At 37.9% G+C, this 22,624-nt stretch overlaps 2 protein-coding genes across 2 annotated transcripts; both read left to right on the top strand.

The window, feature by feature from the left end:
• The first annotated feature begins 10,556 nt into the window (after positions 1-10,556).
• Positions 10,557-12,213, top strand: LOC131438925 (zinc finger protein 43-like). Its single transcript, XM_058609320.1, has 4 exons — positions 10,557-10,777; positions 10,939-11,058; positions 11,117-11,951; positions 12,023-12,213. The coding sequence occupies exons 1-4, from the start codon at positions 10,676-10,678 to the stop codon at positions 12,145-12,147; spliced, it is 1,182 nt and encodes a 393-aa protein (XP_058465303.1). The 5' UTR covers positions 10,557-10,675; the 3' UTR covers positions 12,148-12,213.
• An 8,526-nt stretch (positions 12,214-20,739) lies between these two features.
• LOC131438923 (zinc finger protein 439-like) lies at positions 20,740-22,393 on the top strand. The gene is made up of 4 exons (XM_058609319.1): positions 20,740-20,931; positions 20,987-21,106; positions 21,218-22,076; positions 22,144-22,393. Exons 1-4 carry the CDS (start codon positions 20,830-20,832, stop codon positions 22,284-22,286), a joined length of 1,224 nt encoding a protein of 407 aa, XP_058465302.1. The 5' UTR covers positions 20,740-20,829; the 3' UTR covers positions 22,287-22,393.
• The last annotated feature ends 231 nt before the right edge of the window (positions 22,394-22,624 follow it).

Here is a 22,624-nt window from a genome sequence, read left to right on the forward strand (position 1 = left end):
ATCTCGCTGGATTAGAATGGGATTAGAAAAGTTCAGCCGAGATCTGGAAAAGCAATATTTTGACAAAAGGAGCTGTCGACGTAGTATTTGTTTCTCTAAATTTTCCAATATAAATCAAAAGCTTGTAGTTTTACTTTGAAAGTTTTGCGAAGAGTAAAGCGTAAAATATAAAATCAGTTCGTTGAATCGTGAAAGAAAAAGTACACAAAGAGAAACCACAGACTAACAGACATGACAGTATGAGTAAATTCTTATAAAAATAATTTTTCGTGATGCACTAGTTCCACCTATATTGTACTGCGCGAACTATTTACTATCTATACACCCCTTGTGTAATGTAAAAGTTTTTTTACTAGTTGGTTTCCCCTCGTTTGTCAACACTGATCAGCTGCTTGCAGGGATGCCTGATTTCATCAAAATATTTGAAAATGAATCGTCACAATAAACTATTGGATTACGTTGATAATATATTTAACTTTTTCGCGATGTTGGAAGGTAACCTATTATATGACTCAACGTTGTTCATCTAGACTATTTTTTATTGTGTTGGTAGTTTTCACCCGAAATTAAGTGACCAGAAATTAAGCAGACCAGAAGCAAGTAAATATTGTATTGCGTTGGAGGATGAGAAGTAGGCACAATTATGTATATAGTTTTGGCAATATGTATTAAATCTGTATCCTGCATGAAATTCGCACGGACGTATACAAATCAATACATTACAGGTAATTCTGTATGAATGGCAACTCTGTTGGTAAATGAAAAAAATAAACACAGTCTAGATGACAGACAGGATGTTTTTGATAGGGTAACGTCGACGACACGACCAGGCACTCCGAAGGAAAATCGGAATAAAATGTGTTCGTGAGCGATTTACCGCCAGTTACCGCAAATATAGCGACCCCTTGTTAATGATAAAAATGAAATTCTTAAGCAACACTGTTCTGGTTGCTACAACATAGTTACCAAGGTATCCTAGAAATAAAAATAAACAAATAAATTGAGACAGTTCGTCTGAATTCGAATATCGAAAGATTGCTTCTGTGAAGTTTTGAAGATTATTTAAAATACTTCTCATAACAGATTTATAATTTCAGTTTGACCATACACGGAAAATAAAAACTACCTATTATTTGACTTCTTTTTACTTAATTTTGAGTTCTTCCTTTCATTCGCTCCTTCAATTGTTGTCAAAATACAAAGAGCAAAACCACCCAACAGCGAGAGTTTCGTTCAATAAGCTAAAATTAAGTAGAACGTATTAACTTGAAATTGAGTCAATATGACTCAACTATAGAGTAAATATAACTCATCTTTGAGTATTTTTTTTGCACGTGTCTTACGAAAACTACCTAGAGCCACTTTACCTAAAATTAGGTTATTGAACGAAACCCACAAATTGGGTGGAATGTACTTAAAATTAGGTTGATTTGCGGTTCCGTGTATGGTAGTGTTTTGGTAGAGCCTACAAGCTTTTTAATTTAAGCTCTCAAATTACCATTTAATTGTTTCCTGATAAGAAAAGAAGAGAGCGTGTATAAAACAGCCCAAGAATACGGTCGGTTACTCACTCAAATTGTTATCTGTCCATAGAATAAATATCGATTGTATTATGACACGACCGTCCGCAGTAAAATGCCTATTCATTTGTTTTTCAATAAAAAACTAAAAATAGTTGTTGCAAAGGTATTTTACTTTACATCTCGTTGATGGATGTTCTGTTTGTACAAGTACCAAGTGTTTGAATACGGGTGGATTATCTTAAATATGACTCGCAAAACTTTTAATTCTGTCATATCAAAAATATTTCTTCACTAAGATTCTTGGTGAAGTTAATCTAAGTCGTCTTAATCGTTTTAATTTTTCGTCATATTTTCCTTGTATGAGTTTTTATTGATATTTTGTAGAATTGGTAACCATATAAGCTAACCATTTAAATTAAACTCATAATACATTTATAATTGCAATTTCGTATTCTTCCTTTGCGACATACAATAGAACCGTGGTGAAATACTTATTGATTTGTTTTGCTCTATTCAATTTTTTCAATTGAACAACAAACGTAACCAAGGATATTGTTATTCTAGAATCAACAGTTTATCAACCTGGATTGCCAGTTCCAAACATATTTACCAAGATCTCATTTTGACATTACGAGTTACTAAGGGGTAGTTTAATTTACGATACAGATTTAAAAGCGAGTGGCAGGTCGTGTCGTCGGTAACGTGGCGCCATCATGACACATGTGAGTACTGTCCCAAATAAAGGAATATTCGAAATGACCGTTAAAATGATTGAAGAATCTAATTTGAGTGTCCTGTCTGTTAGTCTGTGGAGAAACTGTCATTTGCAGTTATACCGACGACACGACCAGGCACTCCGAAGAAAAATTGGAATAAAATGTGTCTGTGAGTGATTTTCCGTCAGTTACCACAAATATAGCGACCCCTTGATAATGATAAAATTAATATTTTTAGGCAACACTGTTCTGGTTGCTATGCGTTATTTGTCAAGAAACCGCAATTATAGAAATAAACAAACAAATAGGAAAAGTATCCCGATCCATTGTCAGTATCCACGAAAATGCAGTCATGTATTTCCAAATCTGTTGCAACACAAAACGAAACTAAATTTTCAATCATGTATATTTGCTAATAATCAAGTAAAATTACTGTTTCTAGAACTCGAAAAAAAGGTGGAGCAGGATGTTTATTTCGTCTATTATGCATTCAATTAAGACCAAAAATATTATATCGTAACACTAGAAGAACCCTCACAGAAGTTTAAATCAATGGAAAAAGAACGATAATGAAATTCCTGCGTTCTGTGATGTCGATTTGAAACACCATTATTAAATTTAAGCTATTTTCAAAGATCCTTTATACATTGAGTCAGTAACGAAAAAATGCATTTATTTATGTTATTTCTCTGCTAAATCATGCTAAAAAACTTAATTGTTATTCATGAAGATTTTTATTGAAGAGGCGTTTCAAGTCTTCTCAAGAGAATTTTACAAGAATTATCCAGATGTCATACTAAAACTATTCTAGGGTTAGCAAAAGTCATAAAACAAAAGTTTGTCTCAATGGCGTGAAAAAATAGTAATACTGACGATACGATCTACTTATAGGAGAGTCTTAGTCGCATAATTTGAATATATTATGAAAACTATGTATGGTGTGAGATGCCGATGTAGTTGATTGGTAACTGCTATGCTATCAAATTTCCGGTGCATACAATTACTGGTAGTGCAAATAAAATGATATATATCGGTATCGCAAAAACATAGCGCTTCACTTAACTTTTAAGAGCCGACTCTTGTTCTTAGGTACAGTGGTAAAATGCGCGACTGGTATATCGATTCGGAGTTAGTTTTGTTTATCTACATAAACATGCCTTTCATTCGTAACCGAATGTTCAAAGTGAGCACACGCGTTTTTTTAACAATCGACATCGGTAAGACGAAGGTGCCTATCACAGCAGAGGCTGTAGTATAGGCATTAAATAAAAGTGATAAAAAGTAGCATCCCCGCAAGTGAGTTCTGTCTGTGCACCGGTTTTGTATCGGTATCGACAGTAGACGCTATTGTGCTATCCTCGGGCAGCAGTTATTTCTATTGTTTGCTACCCGCATCGCAGCAGCCAAATCCTGTCGTCAAGGTCACGCTGAAGCACAACGAAGGAGTGAAGGAGCAACTCACCTAACAGCTTACCGTGACATACTGTTAAGTATTTTCTCAAACTTTTTCTTTCAACTTTTACTATTCATATATTTTCTTTTCATTTTATTTCTTTCTTTCTCATTTCAAGTGCGGGAGACTTCTTTACTCCCGCACTTTAAATATGAATATTGATGACAGTGGGGGTGTCTCGGAGGAGGGCGAAGCTGAACGAATGAACGAAGAACATTTAGAGGCTGAGTTTGCTTCCGAGATGCCATCTACCCCTCCTATACCATCTCCCCCTCCGATACCATCTCCCCCTTCGATACCATCTCCCTCTCCGATGCCATCTTCCTCTCCGATGCCTCCATCTCCCTCTAAGATATTGCCTGCTCGCCAAAAAGTTTACCAAGACGATGGCTCGGGGGGTCCGTGGGTGGTATACTTCCGGCCCAAATTAAAGTCTCTCAGAGTTTTAAATATTGCTCGGGACCTGGAAAAACATTACTCGGCAATAAAAACAATAGATAAGGTTTCGCCAAACAAGTTACGCGTTGTTGTGTCCGACCTGAAGCAAGCAAACGGGATTGCTACCAGCGAGTTGTTCACGAAGGAGTACCGCGTGTACGTCCCGTCTCATGTGGTGGAGATCGACGGTGTGGTCCGTGACGAAAGTCTGACAATCGAAGATCTGATGAAGGACGGGGTAGGCCGTTTCAAAAACCCCGACCTTCAACCAGTGAAAATTTTGGAGTGCAAGCAATTGCACTCCAAATCGATAGATGGTAAATTTTACCAATCGGACTCATTTCGCGTGACTTTTGCCGGATCTGCACTTCCAAATTATTTGGTAGTGAGTGGAGTTCGTCTACCTGTTCGGCTGTATGTACCGCGGGTAATGCATTGTACAAGCTGCAAACAGCTAGGTCATACGGCAACCTATTGTTGCAACAAACTGCGATGCGGCAAATGCGGAGAGGCCCATGAGGACGATCTCTGCAGAAGAGCAGTGGAAAAGTGTTGCTACTGCGGGGAGAATCCTCATGATCTTTCGGTGTGCCCTACGTACATACAGCGTGCGGAGAAATTGAAGCGATCCGTGAAAGAACGTTCCAAACGTTCTTATGCGGAAATCTTAAAAAGAACCACTCCATCGACCCCTGAGAACCCGTTTGCAATCTTGCCAGTTGAAGAGGATACCTCTGACGACCCAGGCGAAGGACCTTCCTACACACAGGTTGAAGGAAGCAGGAAAAGACAAAATCTGGCTTCTCCCAAGCTTCCTCGTAAAGGCCTCAGACTGTCCTCTTCGTCACAAAAGAACCAAACGGAAACAAAAAGTGCTGACTCAAAACCGAAGCAAACACCTCCTGGGTTCAAAAAACTTAGGGATGATAAGGAGTACCCAGCACTTCCTGGGGCATCAAAAAACCCGAATGACCCCAAAGCACAACCAGAAAATCCAACAAACGCTGGATTATTGAAATTTTCTGATATCGTGGACTGGATATTAACAGCCTTCAATATTACTGATCCTCTGAAAAGCTTCCTAACTGCTCTACTGCCAACAGTAAGGACATTTTTAAAACAGTTGACAGAACAATGGCCCCTCCTTGCAGCGATCGTATCTTTTGATGGATAATTTACCACTGAGAATCGAAGATATGATCATTGTGCTTCAGTGGAATTGCAGAAGTATCATCCCAAAACTTGATTCTTTCAAACACTTAATACATACTCATAATTGCGATGTATTCTCCTTGAGTGAAACTTGGCTTACTTCTAACATCAACCTCGACTTCCATAATTTTAACATAATCCGCCTGGACCGAGAAGACTCTTATGGAGGGGTACTTTTAGGGATTAAAAAGTGCTATTCATTTTATCGTATTAACCTCCCCTCGACACCGGGAATTGAAGTTGTTGCTTGCCAAATTAATATTAAAGGCAAAGATCTATGTATAGCTTCTATCTACATTCCTCCCAGAGTCTCGATAGGGCATCGTCGGCTTGCAGACATCATAGAACTTCTTCCTTCACCGCGGCTGGTTTTAGGGGACTTTAACTCGCATGGTACAGGATGGGGCTGCTTATATGATGATAATCGTTCTTCGTTAATCCAAGATCTGTGTGACAACTTCAATTTGACAATTCTAAACACGGGAGAAATGACACGGAACCCTTGACCGCCAGCACAACCAAGTGCGCTGGATTTATCCCTTTGCTCGACTTCGCTACAGTTAGATTGCAAGTGGAAGGTAATCTGTGATCCTCACGGTAGCGATCACTTGCCGATCATAGTTTCTATCACCAACCGTGGAAGACCATCGGAAACAATCAATGTTTCGTACGATTTCACACGAAACATTGATTGGAAACGTTACGCGAGCTCGATATCTGAGAAACTAGAAACATCACAGGAGCTTCCTCCGGAGGAAGAGTATACATTTTTGGCTGGCTTGATTCTTGACACCGCAATTCAAGCTCAGACGAAACGAGTACCTAGCGCGCAAACTAGTATGCGTTCTCCCAACCCATGGTGGGACAAAGAGTGCTCAGAGCTGAAAACGAAAAAAGCTTCAGCCTTCATCTCGTTTAGAAGGAACGGAACTCCAGATAATTATCGGAAATACGCGGCGTTAGAATTTCAAATGAAAAGTCTGATTAAAGCTAAGAAACGCGGTTACTGGCGAAGGTTTGTTGACGGATTAACGAGAGAAACAGCAATGAGCACTCTTTGGAATACGGCCCGTCGCATGCGCAATCGAAATCACGCGAACGAAAGCGAGGAATATTCTAACCGCTGGATATTTGATTTCGCTAAGAAAGTATGTCCTGATTCTGTTCCGGAACGGAAGATATCCCGCGTCGCGACATTGAATACAAACGAAACACCGTTTTCGATGGTAGAGTTCTCACTTGCGCTCTTGTCGTGTAACAATAGAGCCCCGGGGTTAGACAGAATTAAATTCAACTTGTTGAAAAATCTGCCCGACTCTGCCAAAAGGCGCTTGTTGAATTTATTCAACAAGTTCCTCGAGGGTAATATTGTCCCACACGAATGGAGAGAAGTGAGAGTTATTACTATTCAAAAACCTGGAAAACCAGCCTCCGATCACAATTCGTATCGGCCGATTGCTATGCTTTCCTGTATTCGGAAATTGTTGGAGAAAATGATTCTCTTCCGTCTAGACAATTGGGTCGAAACAAATGGATTGCTTTCAGGTACACAATTTGGGTTCCGCAGGGGCAAAGGAACGAACGATTGTCTAGCGTTGCTCTCAACAGAAATTCAAATGGCATTTGCTCGTAAAGAACAAATGGCATCAGTTTTCCTCGACATCAAGGGGACATTCGATTCAGTTTCCATTAACGTCCTATCTGAGAAGTTGCATCAGCATGGTCTTTCACCAGTTTTGAACAACTTTTTATATAATCTATTGTCCGAGAAACACATGCATTTTGAGCATGGTGATTTGACGACAAAGCGATTCAGTTACATGGGTCTTCCTCAGGGCTCATGCTTAAGCCCCCTTTTATACAACTTTTACGTAAATAACATTGATGAATGTATCAACACATTATGCACGCTAAGACAACTTGCCGACGACAGTGTTGTGTCTATTATAGGACCCAAAGCTGCCGATCTCCAAGGACCATTGCAAGATACCCTCGACAACTTGTCGACATGGGCTTTTCAAATGGGTATCGAGTTCTCTACGGAGAAAACTGAGCTGGTTGTATTTTCAAGGAAGCGAGAACCTGCGCAATTATAGCTTCAACTAGGGGGTGAAACCATAGCTCAGGTTTTCACATTTAAATATCTCGGGGTCTGGTTCGATTCCAAAGGTACCTGGGGATGTCACATTAGGTATTTGAAACGAAAATGCCTACAGAGAATCAATTTCCTTCGTACAATAACCGGAACTTGGTGGGGCTCTCACCCAGGAGACCTGATCAGGTTGTACAAAACGACGATATTGTCAGTAATGGAATATGGATGTTTCTGTTTCCGCTCCGCTACGAATATTCATTTCATTAAACTGGAAAGAATTCAGTATCGTTGTTTACGTATTGCCTTGGGTTGCATGCAATCAACCCATACGATGAGTCTTGAAGTGCTGGCGGGCGTCTTTCCGTTGAAAAACAGGTTCTGGGATCTCTCATATCGACTGCTAATCCGATGCGACATTTTGAATCCGATGGTGATAGAAAACTTTGAAAAGCTCGTCGAGCTTAATTCACAAACCCGTTTTATGTCCTTGTATTTTGACTACATGGCTCAGAATATAAATCCTTCTTCGTTTGTTCCCAATCGTGTTCATTTTGTGGATACTTCTAATTCTACTGTGTTTTTCGACACATCCATGAAAGAAGAAATTCGTGGAATCCCGGATCCTGTACGCCCTCAAGAGATCCCAAAAATTTTTAATAATAAATTTAAAGAAGTCGACTGTAATAAAATGTTTTACACTGACGGATCATATCTAGACGGGTCCACTGGCTTCGGTATATTCAATGTAAATTTCACCGCTTCCTATAAACTCAGTGATCCAGCTTCAGTTTACGTCGCAGAACTAGCTGCAATTCAGTATACCCTTGAGATCATTGACACTCTGCCCACAGATCACTACTTCATTGTATCGGACAGTCTCAGTTCCATTGAGGCTCTCCGTTCAGTGAAGCCTGGAAAGCACTCACCGTATTTCCTGGGGAAAATACGGGAACAATTGAGTGCTTTATCTGCAAAATCATACCAGATTACCTTGGTTTGGGTCCCCTCACATTGTTCCATACGGGGCAATGAGAGGGCGGACTCGTTAGCCAAGGTGGGCGCACTAGAAGGTGATATCTATGAAAGACCAATCTGCTTCAATGAATTTTTCAGTTGCTGTCGTCAGAAAACTCTAGCTAGCTGGCAGAATACATGGAATAGTGGAACTCTGGGACGATGGTTACACTCAATAATCCCACAGGTATCGACGAAAGCTTGGTTCCGGGGGTTAGACGTGAGCCGAGACTTTATTCGTGTAATGTCAAGGCTCATGTCTAATCATTATATGTTCAGCGCGCATCTCCGTCGTGTGGGGCTCGCTGAGAGTGGTGTCTGCGTTTGCGGTGAGGGTTATCATGACATCGAACATGTTGTTTGGACATGTGTCGAGTATTGTGATGCCAGGTCCCAACTCATAGGTTCCCTTCGGGCCCGAGGTATACCACCCTTCGTACCAGTCCGCGACGTCTTGGCAACTCGAAATCTTCCTTATATGACTCTCATCTACAACTTCTTGAAAACTATCAATGCTCAAATTTAGTGCTCTCCCTATCTCTTTCTCGTCTACAGCTCTACCGCACTCTTCTTTACGTTGCTGGAAGTATGGCCTGTGTAAACGATGCTTCGGAGCATGCACCTGCCTTGAACTGACTGAGTTGCTGGAAGCTACCCAAAAACGTCACATCAACGTCAGAACACACCAACGAAGCATCCCAATCCAGAATAATCTCTTCATTGCTACAAGCTGAAAAACATGAAGATTCATCGAACTCAAAATGTGTCTAAAAGATGTATGCCACAAACCAATGATGTATTCAAATTTCAATTCAATACTGTGTAGGTCCCACCCTCCCTATGTCCCCTTACTAACTGGGGAGTATGCCGCCCCGTAATACGGCATCCCTTTCTCTCTCCCTAACAACAAGACAATCGGCCACGTTAAGCTAAAGCAAATGAGCCTAATAAAAATTTTATTTGGAAAAAAAATAAACATGCCTTTGAACAACAGTATCCAAGGTATCGGTTATTCGAAATCAATAATTTATCAAATCGAGTTGCCAGTTTTAACAAATTTTCGAGCAATTTCGTTTTGACATTTCGAGTTACTGAGGGGTAGAGTGCCTATAACCAGAGTGACGACATCTCATCCGTGATTTTGGCAACAATTCAAAACATTCCATTAGCTTTACATTGAATTGACAGTTCGTTTGCTCGTTTGGAACTGAGAGCTGTCATTCCAAACGAACAGCTGTCGCCACTCTGATTATAGTCACTCTACTGAGGGGTAGTCAGATTTGCGATACAGTTTTAATAGACGAGTGGCAGGTCGTGTCGTCGGTTAGACCCTTTTGTCGTGGGACGGTCGTAATGTTCTGAGTAACTAAGATCATAACTATATGAGCCAAAGTAAATAACCGTGTATCTGGAAAGCACTGTCATTTTTATCTTCCATTCCATCAGACCCTGTCAGCTTGGAGCGATCTCAATCTTCAGTTCAGCAACGCCATCGCACGGCGTCTCATTCAACATGTTATGTCAATTGTATGGGTGCACAGCCCTGCTACTTTGGCGCGCACGAATTTGACATTTCTCTCCCCTACACTCAGGCAAATTGAGTAGTGAAAATCATAAGGCAAATCTTATGATGCATCAAAAATCACCAAAATCGAAATTTCATAAGATAAATATGAAAAATATACCTCTGCAATGTACATCTTATCTATCACTATTATAGTTTTCATACGAACAACTTATGAACTTCACAATATATGAGAGAAGTTATGTTTATCATAGAATTTTCGCACAATGTTCCTAAAAATTTCGTATAAATTTCATAAGGCGTTTTATTGGAATTCCTGTTTTCGGGATTTCATAAGGCGATCTTATGATTCGCTTACGATATTCTTGTGGCTAAAAATCATACGAAATCATTATGAAATTCCATATATTTTTTGCCTGAGTGTACTTCTATGTATGAGATTCGATGCGGACTCACCTGAGGGCGACATGCTCGCAAAAAAGGATGTTGCCAATGATTTGTTCGGGAAATCTGAGAGCTGGATATCTTGTTAATATGATGTCTTTGATTCCATCCTTCTAATCATAATCACGGTAAACAAAATAAAGCTTTTAGCTTAATATATAGATTAAATATTATAGTACATGAATCCTAAGTGTATTTACAAAGGAAATCTGTCACGTACAAATTGTATTACTTCAAACTGTAGAATTCATAACAATGACAATTTGTAGAGCTTGCGGTCAAAATTTAATCGATGACAATGGGAGTGTATGTTTCAAAAACTATGCCGAGATATATTTCCATCTGACGTCTATTACGGTAATATGTTGTTTCTGTGAATGTTTGTCTCTATTTCTAGTGTAAAAGACCAGTTTGACATGCGTGTACTTTTAAAAGGTTTACGATAAAATAAACAATATATTTTGCTTTGTATTATGCCGATATTTTCAAACAATAAATGAACTTTTGTTTAATTATAGCTCTATGATTACGAGGATCAAAGTCAATCAAAACTGTGTATACAGTGTATCGAAAAATTGAAAGATTTTAACGAGTTTCGCAATATCTGCCTCCATGTACATAGTTCGTTACAAAACGTGGTGAGTAGCGAAACATTCAATTATTATTTGAGAGTCATACCAAATATTTCTATTCAAGAAAGTTGAAGAACCTGAATCTCAGGAGAACATTGATTTGGAAATCGAATGCAAGTCTGAAAGTTATCATTTATCATTATCAGCAGATGAATGTTTTAACAATGAAAGTGATAGCAATGAAGAAAACGAAATTCATAAACCTGAACATGATATCCACAAAAAAAATGTTCGTCATTCAGAGAAACGTAAATCAAAAAAGAAGTGTTTCAAGAAAAACAATCAGGATAATCAAGAACTAAAGGAGCAGCGTCATCTCTATACCTGTGAGCAGTGTCCCAAACGATTTCACGTACAATCTAAATATGAAGCTCATAAACGTACACATGTTGGGCTAAAACCATACGAATGTGAAACATGCCATCGTTCGTTTACCGGCTGGCACTATCTTCGTTTTCATCGTATTCAGAAGCATAGTGGCAACAAGGTACTCCTCACATGCGATCATCCAGGTTGTGAGCAACAATTATCTACCCGTTATGCTCTCAAACGACATAAAACGCGTACACATGATCCAAACTTCGTCCCTGAAACAACTGTATTTGTTTGCGATACATGCGGGAAAACATTTAATTCAAACGGAAACTTAAAAAAGCACAAGTATACCCATACCCCGGCCGAAATGCCTTTCGTATGTGGGATTTGTTCCAAACAGTTTCCAACGTCAAACAAGTTAAAGGAACATAAATTGCGACACGATGGTGTGAAGAATCATACTTGTCCACAGTGTGGACTGCGAAAAACAACCATGCACGAACTACGGCAGCACATTAAGCATATGCATGCAGCACCACGTTCAGTCGCATGCGACATTTGCCCTCGTCGATTCAACAATGTGGGTAGGTAGCACCGAGTGACAATGACCGGGTAATATCATTTTTTTTTCTAAAAGCGATTACACCTGTTTCAGGGAGCCTTAATGTCCATGTTAGAATCGTTCATTTGGGAGAAAAACGGCACAAGTGCCCAGTATGTGAATGGGCTTTTGGAAGGAGCGATCACCTGAAGCGACATATGAAAAGCCACACGGGTTGATAGTGTTAAGTTGTTTCAGGATGCAAATATTGATTATTTTATAAATAAAGCGACCTTCAACATCCATGAGCTACTATTTATTCAGTCTGTCTTACAAAATTGGGGTTAACATTTTTATTGCACATTCTGAAAGTATATACTTTATAAAATATCTGGGTGATTTTTTATTCATATCGGAGAACTTTTAAACATCAAATGACAGCCGTTCGCACTGGTTCTATTCATAAGCACTTGACAGGCCAAATTTTAAACGCGATTATCTCGATAGAGTATTTTGAATTATACCGTTGCGGTGAACGAGTTCTTTATTCAGTAGTTCTACTTTTGAAGTGTTTCTTCACTATTGGTGCTTTTGCAACAGTAAACAGTGCCGAATTAAGTTTATATACCTAATCTAACAAGTTCTGCAAATAAGAGGATTTTGTCAGTCAGTGTTTTATGGGATATCTACCTGTTTTTAATCATCGTTTGTGAAAAAAAACTTTCGAAATAAATTTTTTTCCATATAGCGCGCTTTAGTTGTGGAATAAGAAGTCGGATACGGATCAAATGTTCTAGATTTTTTAAGAACTATAAGACTTTTCATTTGAATCTTAGTTTGCAATAATCGGTTAAGCCGTGTGTGTGCACATTTTTTCCTTTCTCATATAGAAAGGCAATTCAATCATTGTGAAACCCGACTTTTGAACCGAGGTCCGTAGGACCGAGTGTCATATACCATTCGATTCAGTTCGTCGAGTACGCAAAATGTCTGTGTATGTACTTGATTTTCTCTGATATGGCTGGACTGATTTTCACAAACATCACCGAGAAAAGTGAAAGCATATTTCTGTTACATACATACACACATACACGTAGACAGACATTTGCTCAGTTCATCGAGCATAATCGAATGGTATATGACATTCGGCCTACAGTGATTGCATAGAATTTCCTAGAGAGATTAGAGAGCGAATCACTCTGCTTCAGTCCATTTAACGTCAGTGATCTAAACGCTTGACGTCATTTTTCAATTTTTAATTTGCAGTCGCAAAACAATACAAACACACGGCAGCTGTCAAAGATGAACTTGATTCATCGGCAGTTCATTTGTGTCGTCATCGTGTAAAACCTTATCACACGTATTCAAATTAGAATGAACACGTAAACAAAACACCGATAGCTGTTCATTCAGTTTGAGTGCCTATAACCAGAGTGACGACAGCTGTTCGTTTGGAATGACAGATTTGTTCCAAACGAGCAAACGACCTGTCAATTATAACTAATTATAGCTAACGCGACTGCCAACATTTCGGATTAAATGATTTGAATTGTTGCCAACATTACGATTGACATGTCGTCACTCTGATTGTAGGCACTCTACATTCAGTGAATTTTGTGAGGTTATGTCATGTTCGGGCAAAACCTAATTACTGGTCGAATCTCACACTCTAAAAAAATTTGAATTTGACAGGTGACTTAATCCCTCATACGATGTAATTCATAAAGACCTAATTTGTCAAATGACGGAAAATTTTATTTGTAATGACTTAGGGTTAGATGGGTTTGAATTTTACTGGTTTCGACTATAACTTGCGTTCTACTAGTAAACTACTTGCGACTGTATGAATTTAAATGCACCTGTAGCTCAGTCGATTATCAGACGAACTTGCGATCCAATGATTCTCTCGTTTCAAGTCGCGGTGGGTTGCTACAAAATTTTTCTATTTTTAATTTCAATGAATTTCATGCCATGGAGTTTTAGACACAATATTAAATGTTCTTCCACGTAAATTTGCGTGAACTGCGACGCTCCATTTATGTGCATCTAAGATGTAAAAATTTTTAAGTGTGCATTCGACCTTAGCGTTCACATCTTCGGTGACATTGTTAACATCCGTTGGTTGTATTCAAACCACAAACAAATATACACTAGACAGTAACAACATTTTTTCGTCACACCGCAGTCTTCTGTTGAACTGGCGTCAGAGATTTTAAACTTGTACTCCGCAAAAAAAAATCGATGTGATTATCAATAAATGTGAACAAAATTTAGACGTACTGAACATCAAATACAATAAATTTCTTTTTTTTTCAAGAAATATTGCAGATAAATCACATGTTATTACATCGAAACAACGTATTGAGTACATTACATCATCTTAACTGAATATGATTCTGATATGAAATTATGCATCTTTTCGTGTATTATTACCACCTTTAGAACGACACAAAAATTGTTGTAATATTATATCGTAATCGCTGCACATCAGTAGTGAGTACACATATCACAAATGTGTTGGTATCGTTCTAAAGGTTGTAATAGTACACATAAAGATGCATAATTTCCTATCATAATCGTTTAAGTATTCTTTCAAGCTAATGTGATCTATACTCAATACGTTCTTTCGATGTAATAACGTGTGAGTTATCTGCAATATTTCTCGAAAACAGAAAACTATTCCATTTGATGTTCAGTGCGTTTAATTTTTTTCACATCGATTGATAATCACATTGAGATTGTTACAATTATTATTTTTTTGCTGTGTAGCACAGCTGAATAACCACCACTATTTGTTTACTGAGCAAATGTCAAAATCAAAAAATATTAGAAGACTGTTTCAAATTTCATGCGCTCGATGTGATTGTAGTATGTTTTTTCTCTCGATAGGTTGTAATCTAATGGCTTAGAGAAGTATAAGTACGACTGTTTGAAACAATCCAAACGTAAGTATGGAAAGAAACAGAACCTGTTACTTCTTTACTATTGACAATTAGTTTGAAAAAAAAATTGAATAATCAAATTGTGTTTCTTATTACTGTACTTGTTTCACAACAACAGTGTTAACAAGCAAAACATATGATTTTGATTTTGTTTCCCGAATTCATCATATCAAGCAGCGGTATGGATTGGATTCTTCAATCATTTTAACGATCATTTCGAATATTCCTTTAGTTGGGACAGTAGTAACAGTACTCGCATATGTCATGAATGTCGCCACGTTACCCTATCAACATCCAATCTGTCATCTAGACTGTGTTTATTTTTTTATTTATCAACAGAGTTGTCATTCATACAGAATTATCTGTAATGCACTAATTTGTATAGGTCCATGCGAATTTCATGCAGAATATAATTTACTTGCTTCTGGCCGCCTGTCCGATAATGAACTTTTTAAACATTCTGTGAGAAAAACTAACCAAGAATAAATATTACATCTATGTATATACCACAAACCAATAATCGATATCTGCTACCTGAGAAGTCATTTTGCTGAACAACGTTGAGAAAAATAAATTGTTGCCTTCAAACATGTCTAAAATAGTGCAATATATTGTCAACGTAATACCATATTTTATTTCGGCAATTTATTTTAAAATATTATACAATGCCTGATGAAATCAGCAGCAAGCAGCTGATATGTGTTGACAAACGGGAGGGAGCCAACTACTAAAAAATTACACAATACAAGGGGTGTACCAATAATTCATAGTTCGCACAATTCAATATAGGTGGAATTAGTGACCCACGAAAATTTATGTTTAGAAGAATTTTGCTCATAATTTCATGTCTGTTAGTCTGTGATATAACATTATAATGGAACAGAACGTTCAGCTGACTGCCGTGTGAACGATGAAAAACAACCTGTAAATTAAGCACCAGAAATTGGTTTAACTCCGCTAAAGACCGTTGAAAAAATCGAGCAACACACCTTTTTCAAATCAAAAACGTTTAGGAAGTAGATTCTGAAGCTCAAATGAAGCAGATCACATTTTTGAAATGTTGGATAAAAGTCATAAACGAGACCAAAAAATATGGTTGTATGAGGAAACGTTTGCGCAACAGAAGACACGCAAAGCAATTTAAAATGAAAGTCGAAGCGAATTTGCTCAATGCGACGCGCTATTTTTCCGTGTTCTCTAACAAAACAAATATACGGAAAAGCTACAATGTATTTTCAATATAAATGATAGAGTAATAATAGTAGATACAGAATGATCGTAAAGCTTTGTGACAATTCCAAATCGGCAACTTGGTGTATTCTGTCGTCAAGTACTTACGGACTAAGTCCCTTAATTTGCTTTGTATTCTCCTTGCAATTGTAGCGAAACAACAATTTTGCTATTAGATTATTTGCGTCAAACTCTCGACCATGCGTCGATTTATTCCGCAAGAGGGTCGTCTCGTTCATGTTCAGTGGTCCCAAACCGCGTTTTGAACTGAATTTTTCTGTCCCAGTAACATTTAATATTTGGAGCCACAAACATTCAACAACCGAACAATGGTCCTTACATACAGAATCCGTTTGGCTAGTATCTGTGACTACAATGCGTATGAATCCAGCGGATTAAGTTTTATGGAAACCTGTAGCAAATATGGCATGGTTTTTAAGAACCACCGAGGGTTCTGCTGATACACACTTAAAACCATTTCTTGAGCTCGGCATAATAAAATGCCGAAACTGATCAGCAACACGTAAATTTGCTGATTCCTCAGTAATCAATACGCATGTTTCTGAACTTCGTTAAATGCATTCACTGATATTTCGGTAAAATGCTTAACTTTACCGAAATTTGGCATAATTACTTGCTGAATTTATCAGTAAACAACAGATATGCCGACATCAGCAGAGACGTTTGCCGAGATTTCGGAATATGCGCTAGCTGTTGCCGAGATTCAGCACGACAGCTGTCATTTATTGCCGCGTTACATTTTCGCTTCGCATTGTGCGATTATTTTCTAATGAAATTCTCGAGTGAAAAAATGGATAATCTTCGAAGAAGTGTGGAACCACTTGCAAGTAAAAATATTGAATAAATATAGTGACATGTTTCGCTTTATAAAAAGCGACTTTATCAGAGCACTCGCGATTATAAGGAAAAAACACCCAACACGGGGCTCAAAGCTTCCTCGAGACAAAACTTTGGGGGATATGCGAAAAAATAACCCAATGCATGGAATAATTCAATAGATCAAAGTAAGTTTATTTTTTTAACAATACCGTATATGCATTATTAAATATTGAACATTTTTGTAAGCCAAAATCAATATATATTTTTATTCTCATATTTCCAGCTCGACTCAAGGTGGCCGCATCTGGAAACGCCGCTTTTTATTTATGCTACATGTTTTCAGGTAGGCTTTAAGCACTACTGGCAACAAATTTGTAAGCCTCCTTTAAGTGTTAATAAAATGATTTTTTTATCCTGAATGGCGTGTTTATAATGTTGAGGAAATACAAACAAAATTAATTGACTAGATTTTGAATTACTGATGAATCGGTAATTAATTTTTTTTCATTTTTTCGTTTTATTGGATTGCCGAATATTCAGTGAACATTTCACTGAGCAAACAGTAAATCTTATGCTGACGATTTCGGCAATATTTGACGTTTGTCAAATTTTAGGATGCCGAGACGCTCAGTAATTTTATTTTTGCCGAGATGATTGCTGATGACTCGGCTGTGCGAATCTCGGCATTTTTTTGCCGAGACTCAGCTAAAAAATTTAAGTGTGTAGGACAATCCAATTGAGAACCACCTCGATGTCCTGGTATTCCAGCAAATACCACGGGTAGTCGCAGGCTTTCCTGCAACAACGTAATAATCTGCAGACCATCTGGAGGGCTCGGCTCGTACGATATTCCAACGAAGATAATAAACAACGACGGTATTTGATTGTTTCCTGGTTTGAATGTGTCCCACAAGACGATGACTATCTCAGATCCGGCCAACTTGAAGCGAAATTAATCTTCAGTTCAGCAACGCCATCGCACGGCATCACATGCAACATATCATATCAATTGTATGGGTGCGCAGTGCTGCTATTTTGGCGCGCAAGAATTTGACATTTCTCTCCCCTATTTCTATGTACGAGATTCGATGCGAACTCGTCTGGATATCTGGACTGGATATCTTGTTAATATGATGTCTTTGCTTTCTGGTATGAACTGTTGAAAACGTCATTAAAGCCGGTGATTTGAACAGAGCTGCCATTTTAAAATCTGTGTTTCAACTTGGAAAATCTGTGTACCATCAGTGTTGCATATTTTCGATTATAATCTGTGGAAATCTGTAAAAAAAACATTTTGAAAATCTACCAGCTTTATGAAATATTCATAAAAATCTGTATAAATCTGTGAATTTTAATAAAATTTGTGTTCTGTGACACAGAATCTGCGTGGCAAAATAGTCAAAAAAAATCTGTGGTTTTACAGAAAAGTCTGTAAATGTGGTAACTGTGAATTTGAACGGGTGCAGGTCGAAACCGATCTGAGTATATATTAATTACACGGGTAGCGGTGTCGACAAGAAACCCACTTCACCCACTACAAACCAACTAATTTTGTAACACATGTAACTTCGATGTTGCAATACCACAAACGAATTTCCAGACATGACAGTCACGATCTTTTTTTGGCACACATCTACGGTCCTCCGTGAAACTGGCACCAATGGTGATAAATTGGTTGCACTGCTGAGTTCCTATCTTACATCCATAATGCAAATGTCAAACCGTAAGAACCCTTTCGATTCGGTAGCTCATTTGTATATATTGAGATTTTATGGCACACTTTGGTTGAAATGATAACAATGCAATTAACCTCGCGCTCCACCAAGCGGTGAGTGCGGTCATTTCAGAAGGTACCGGGAACGAACCACATTTTTTAAAAATATTTATAAGCACGTACATGTCTTTATTATTTATCTTTGGCAATACCATCATTATAGAGGGTACCGGAAACACTCAACAATGAATCCAAATTACTTCAAATGTTCTTCGTTACATTCAGGTTTTATTATTCGTCTTTGGCATTACTCAATAAATGAGTACAGTTTACCCAAATATCGTTTTCAGTACAAGAACTCAAATTTGAGTAACTAAGGAGTTACTCTAAATTAGTTGTTTTTTTTTCTGTAGATAACAGATCGGCTGAAAAGTTCGTATCGTTTCTATGAGAGGACGCCACTAGAATTAAATCCATACCATTTTCAGTTAGTACCAACCTTCAAAAGATACGTGTATAAATTTGACAGCTGTCTGATTATTAGTTTGTGAGATATTGCATTTTGAGTGAAGCTACTTTTGTTATTGTGAAAAAAATGGAAAAAAAGGAATTTCGTGTGTTGATGAAACACTACTTTTTGATGAAAAAAAGTGCCGCCGATACCAAAAAATTACTTGATGAGTGTTATCCAGACTCTGCACGTGTATAAATTTGACAGCTGTCTGATTATTAGTTTGTGAGATATTGCATTTTGAGTGAAGCTACTTTTGTTATTGTGAAAAAAAAAATGGAAAAAAAAGGAATTTCGTGTGGTGATGAAACACTACTTTTTGATGAAAAAAAGTGCCGCCGATACCAAAAAATGGCTTGATGAGTGTTATTCAGACTCTGCACCGGGCGAAGCAACAATTCGTAAGTGGTTTGCAAAATTTCGTACTGGTCATATGAGCAGCGAAGACGATGAACGCAGTGGACGTCCAAAAGAGGCTGTTACCGATGAAAACGTGAAAAAAATCCACAAAATGATTTTCAATGACCGTAAAGTGAAGTTGATCGAGATAGCTGACACCCTAAAGATATCAAAGGAACGTGTTGGACATATTATTCACGAATATTTGGATAAGAGAAAGCTTTTTGCAAAATGGGTGCCGCGTGAGCTCACAATCGATTGAAAACAACAACGAATTGATGATTCTGAGCTGTTATATCGAATTAAAACCGATTTTTATCGTCGATATATAACAATGGACGAAACATGGCTCCATCACTTCACTCCGGAGTCCAATCGACAGTCAGCTGAGGGGACTGCACGCGATGAACCGAACCCAAAGCGTGGAAAGACTCAACAATCGGCCGGTAAGGTTATGGCGTCTGTATTATGGGATTCGCATGGTATAATTTTCATCGACTACCTTGAAAAGGGAAAAACCATCAACAGTGACTATTATATAGCGTTATTAGAGCGTTTGAAGGACGAAATTTAAAAAAAAACGGCCTCATTTGAAGAAGAAAAAAGTTTTGTTTTATCAAGACAATGCACCGTGTCACAAGTCGATGAAAACCATGCTGAAATTGAACGAATTGGGCTTCGAATTGCTCCCTCATCCACCGTATTCTCCAGATTTGGCCCCCAGTGACTATTTCCTGTTCTTAGACCTCAAGAGAATGCTCGCTGGTAAAAAATTTAGAAGCAATGAAGAGGTAATCGCTGAAACTGAGGCCTATTTTGAGGCAAAGGACAAATCGTACTACAAAAATGAGACAAAGGACAAATCGTACTACTAAGATTTTACTCATTTTGGTGCACCTTTTTTAAGCGTGTAAGTCGATGATCGATTTGGCATTTTTATGCAGGGATGCCAGGTTCACAGATTTTGAACTTTCTGCACAGATTCTAAAAATGGCACAGATTTTCAGATTTCTGAAAATGATCACAGATTCTGAAATCGATCACAGATTTTTTTAAATTGATCAGTTTAGAACCAAAAAGTATAGTACCTTTTTTTTGCTCACAAAAATGATTCCGATCAACAATCATGGTATGGAAAACGTGCACAGATTTTTTTTGATCACTGACTTTTGAAAAATGACCTGGCATCCCTGGTTTTATGTGCATCATGTTTCTATCAACAATATTATTATTCTGATTATTTATACTAGAATCAAGAATAAAATTTGGAGATACAACACGCAAAATGTTGAATTGTCGCACGTGTGGTAAGGATTTGTTGGAGAATGATCTTTACGAGAATATGGAAAATTACATAGACACATACTTCCACCTAACCGCACTACAGGTATTCAAAACAAAATAAATTTATATATTTATATTTCATAGTAGTTCAATTTCAGCTCAATGACTATGAAAACCCAAGTCTTTCGAAAATATGCATATGTTGCGTAAAAAAATTGAACGAATTTGATAGATTCCGAAAAGTATGTTTAGAGGTTCATTGGCTGCTGCACAAAATAGTAAGTTATTGTAAACTATCTTTATCGTACAGCTTTATATTTTCGACAGCAAATGATATGAACTATGACGATAAATAATTATTTTTTTGTATTATAATTTTTTATTTAAAGAAAAATGAACCTAAAGAAGACGAATCAGCGCAAGAAATTGTCACTTTGAAATTTGAATGCACATTGGAAGAGAACGCTCTGCAACAAGAAGATTTATCATGCGAAAACATGGGCAGAAATTCTAATTCCAATGATAACTCTGATGATGCTGATAATGATGAAGATAATAATGATAGTGACAGTGAAATTAAAAGCGAAGCTGAGTCGGAGCCTAAGAAAAAACGTGCCAAGTGGGGCAGTCTAAAGAAAAAAGAACCCAAAGAACGAAGGACCGTTTATCCTTGTGATAGATGTAATAGAAAGTTTTTCGTATTGTTTAGATTTAAAGCCCACAAACGAACACACGATGGGCTTGTGCCATACGAGTGTGAAATATGTGGGAGAGGATTTCCTTGTGCAAAGAACTTGAAAAGGCATCACATGCAAAAGCATAGCGCCGATCGATTATCGGTACCATGTGACCATCCGGGTTGTGAGCAGGTATTTGCCACACGACAAGGATTAAACAGACATAAAAATCGTGTGCATAATCCCAACTACGTTATGCCTCCGCGGTCAGCGTTCATTTGCGATACTTGTGGAAAAGAGTACACTACTAACGGAGCACTTAAGATTCACCAATATAGTCATGCGCCCGCCGAAATGCCTTTTGTTTGCAAAATCTGTTCTAAAAAATTCTCTACTTCGGCGAAGCTGAAAGAGCACACATTGCGTCACCAGGGGGTAAAAAACCACACTTGTCCTCATTGTGGTCTTCAGAAAGTATCCAAAAACGAACTAACAACTCATATAAAAAATATGCATTCTGGACCACGTTGTTACTCATGTGAAATTTGTGACCGTGTATTCAGTAACACAAGTAAGTTGATTAAATCAACCGGATTTTGGGTTGGCCGTAGTTATGGTGTTTCAAATACTTTTTCTAGGTGGTTTGAGTCTCCATGTAAGAATCGTACACCAAGGAGTCAAACCTTACGTATGCACAGTTTGTGAATTTGCGTTTGGTAGAAGTGATCATCTAAAGCGACATATGAAAGGCCACATGCGGGTGGCTCTAACAAAACAGTGATGAAATATTCATTAGATATGTTGTGAGCACCATTGAGATAAACAAAAATTGTATTGTATTAATTATCTGATCCATGGTCTTCAAATAAACAATGAAATTTATTCTTACGATGACAATTTTAGCTCGCCATGTTTTTGGAGCTCAAGAATTCTCGATTGTTTTTTAAAAAGACCTTATGAACAGATTCTCTTAATTTACGGTCGTCAAAAAGTGAGATAACTAAGTGCTCACAAGTTCCTATTTCATGCCCCCTCGTGTGTCTAATATGAACAAAATACACGTCGATTGCTTGCCAATTTTAAGGGATTGAAAGTCTTCCTGTAATGTTTGAATCCATT

The sequence above is a fragment of the Malaya genurostris genome, chromosome 3, assembly GCF_030247185.1.
Source record: "Malaya genurostris strain Urasoe2022 chromosome 3, Malgen_1.1, whole genome shotgun sequence".
In the NCBI taxonomy this organism is placed as follows: domain Eukaryota; kingdom Metazoa; phylum Arthropoda; class Insecta; order Diptera; family Culicidae; genus Malaya; species Malaya genurostris.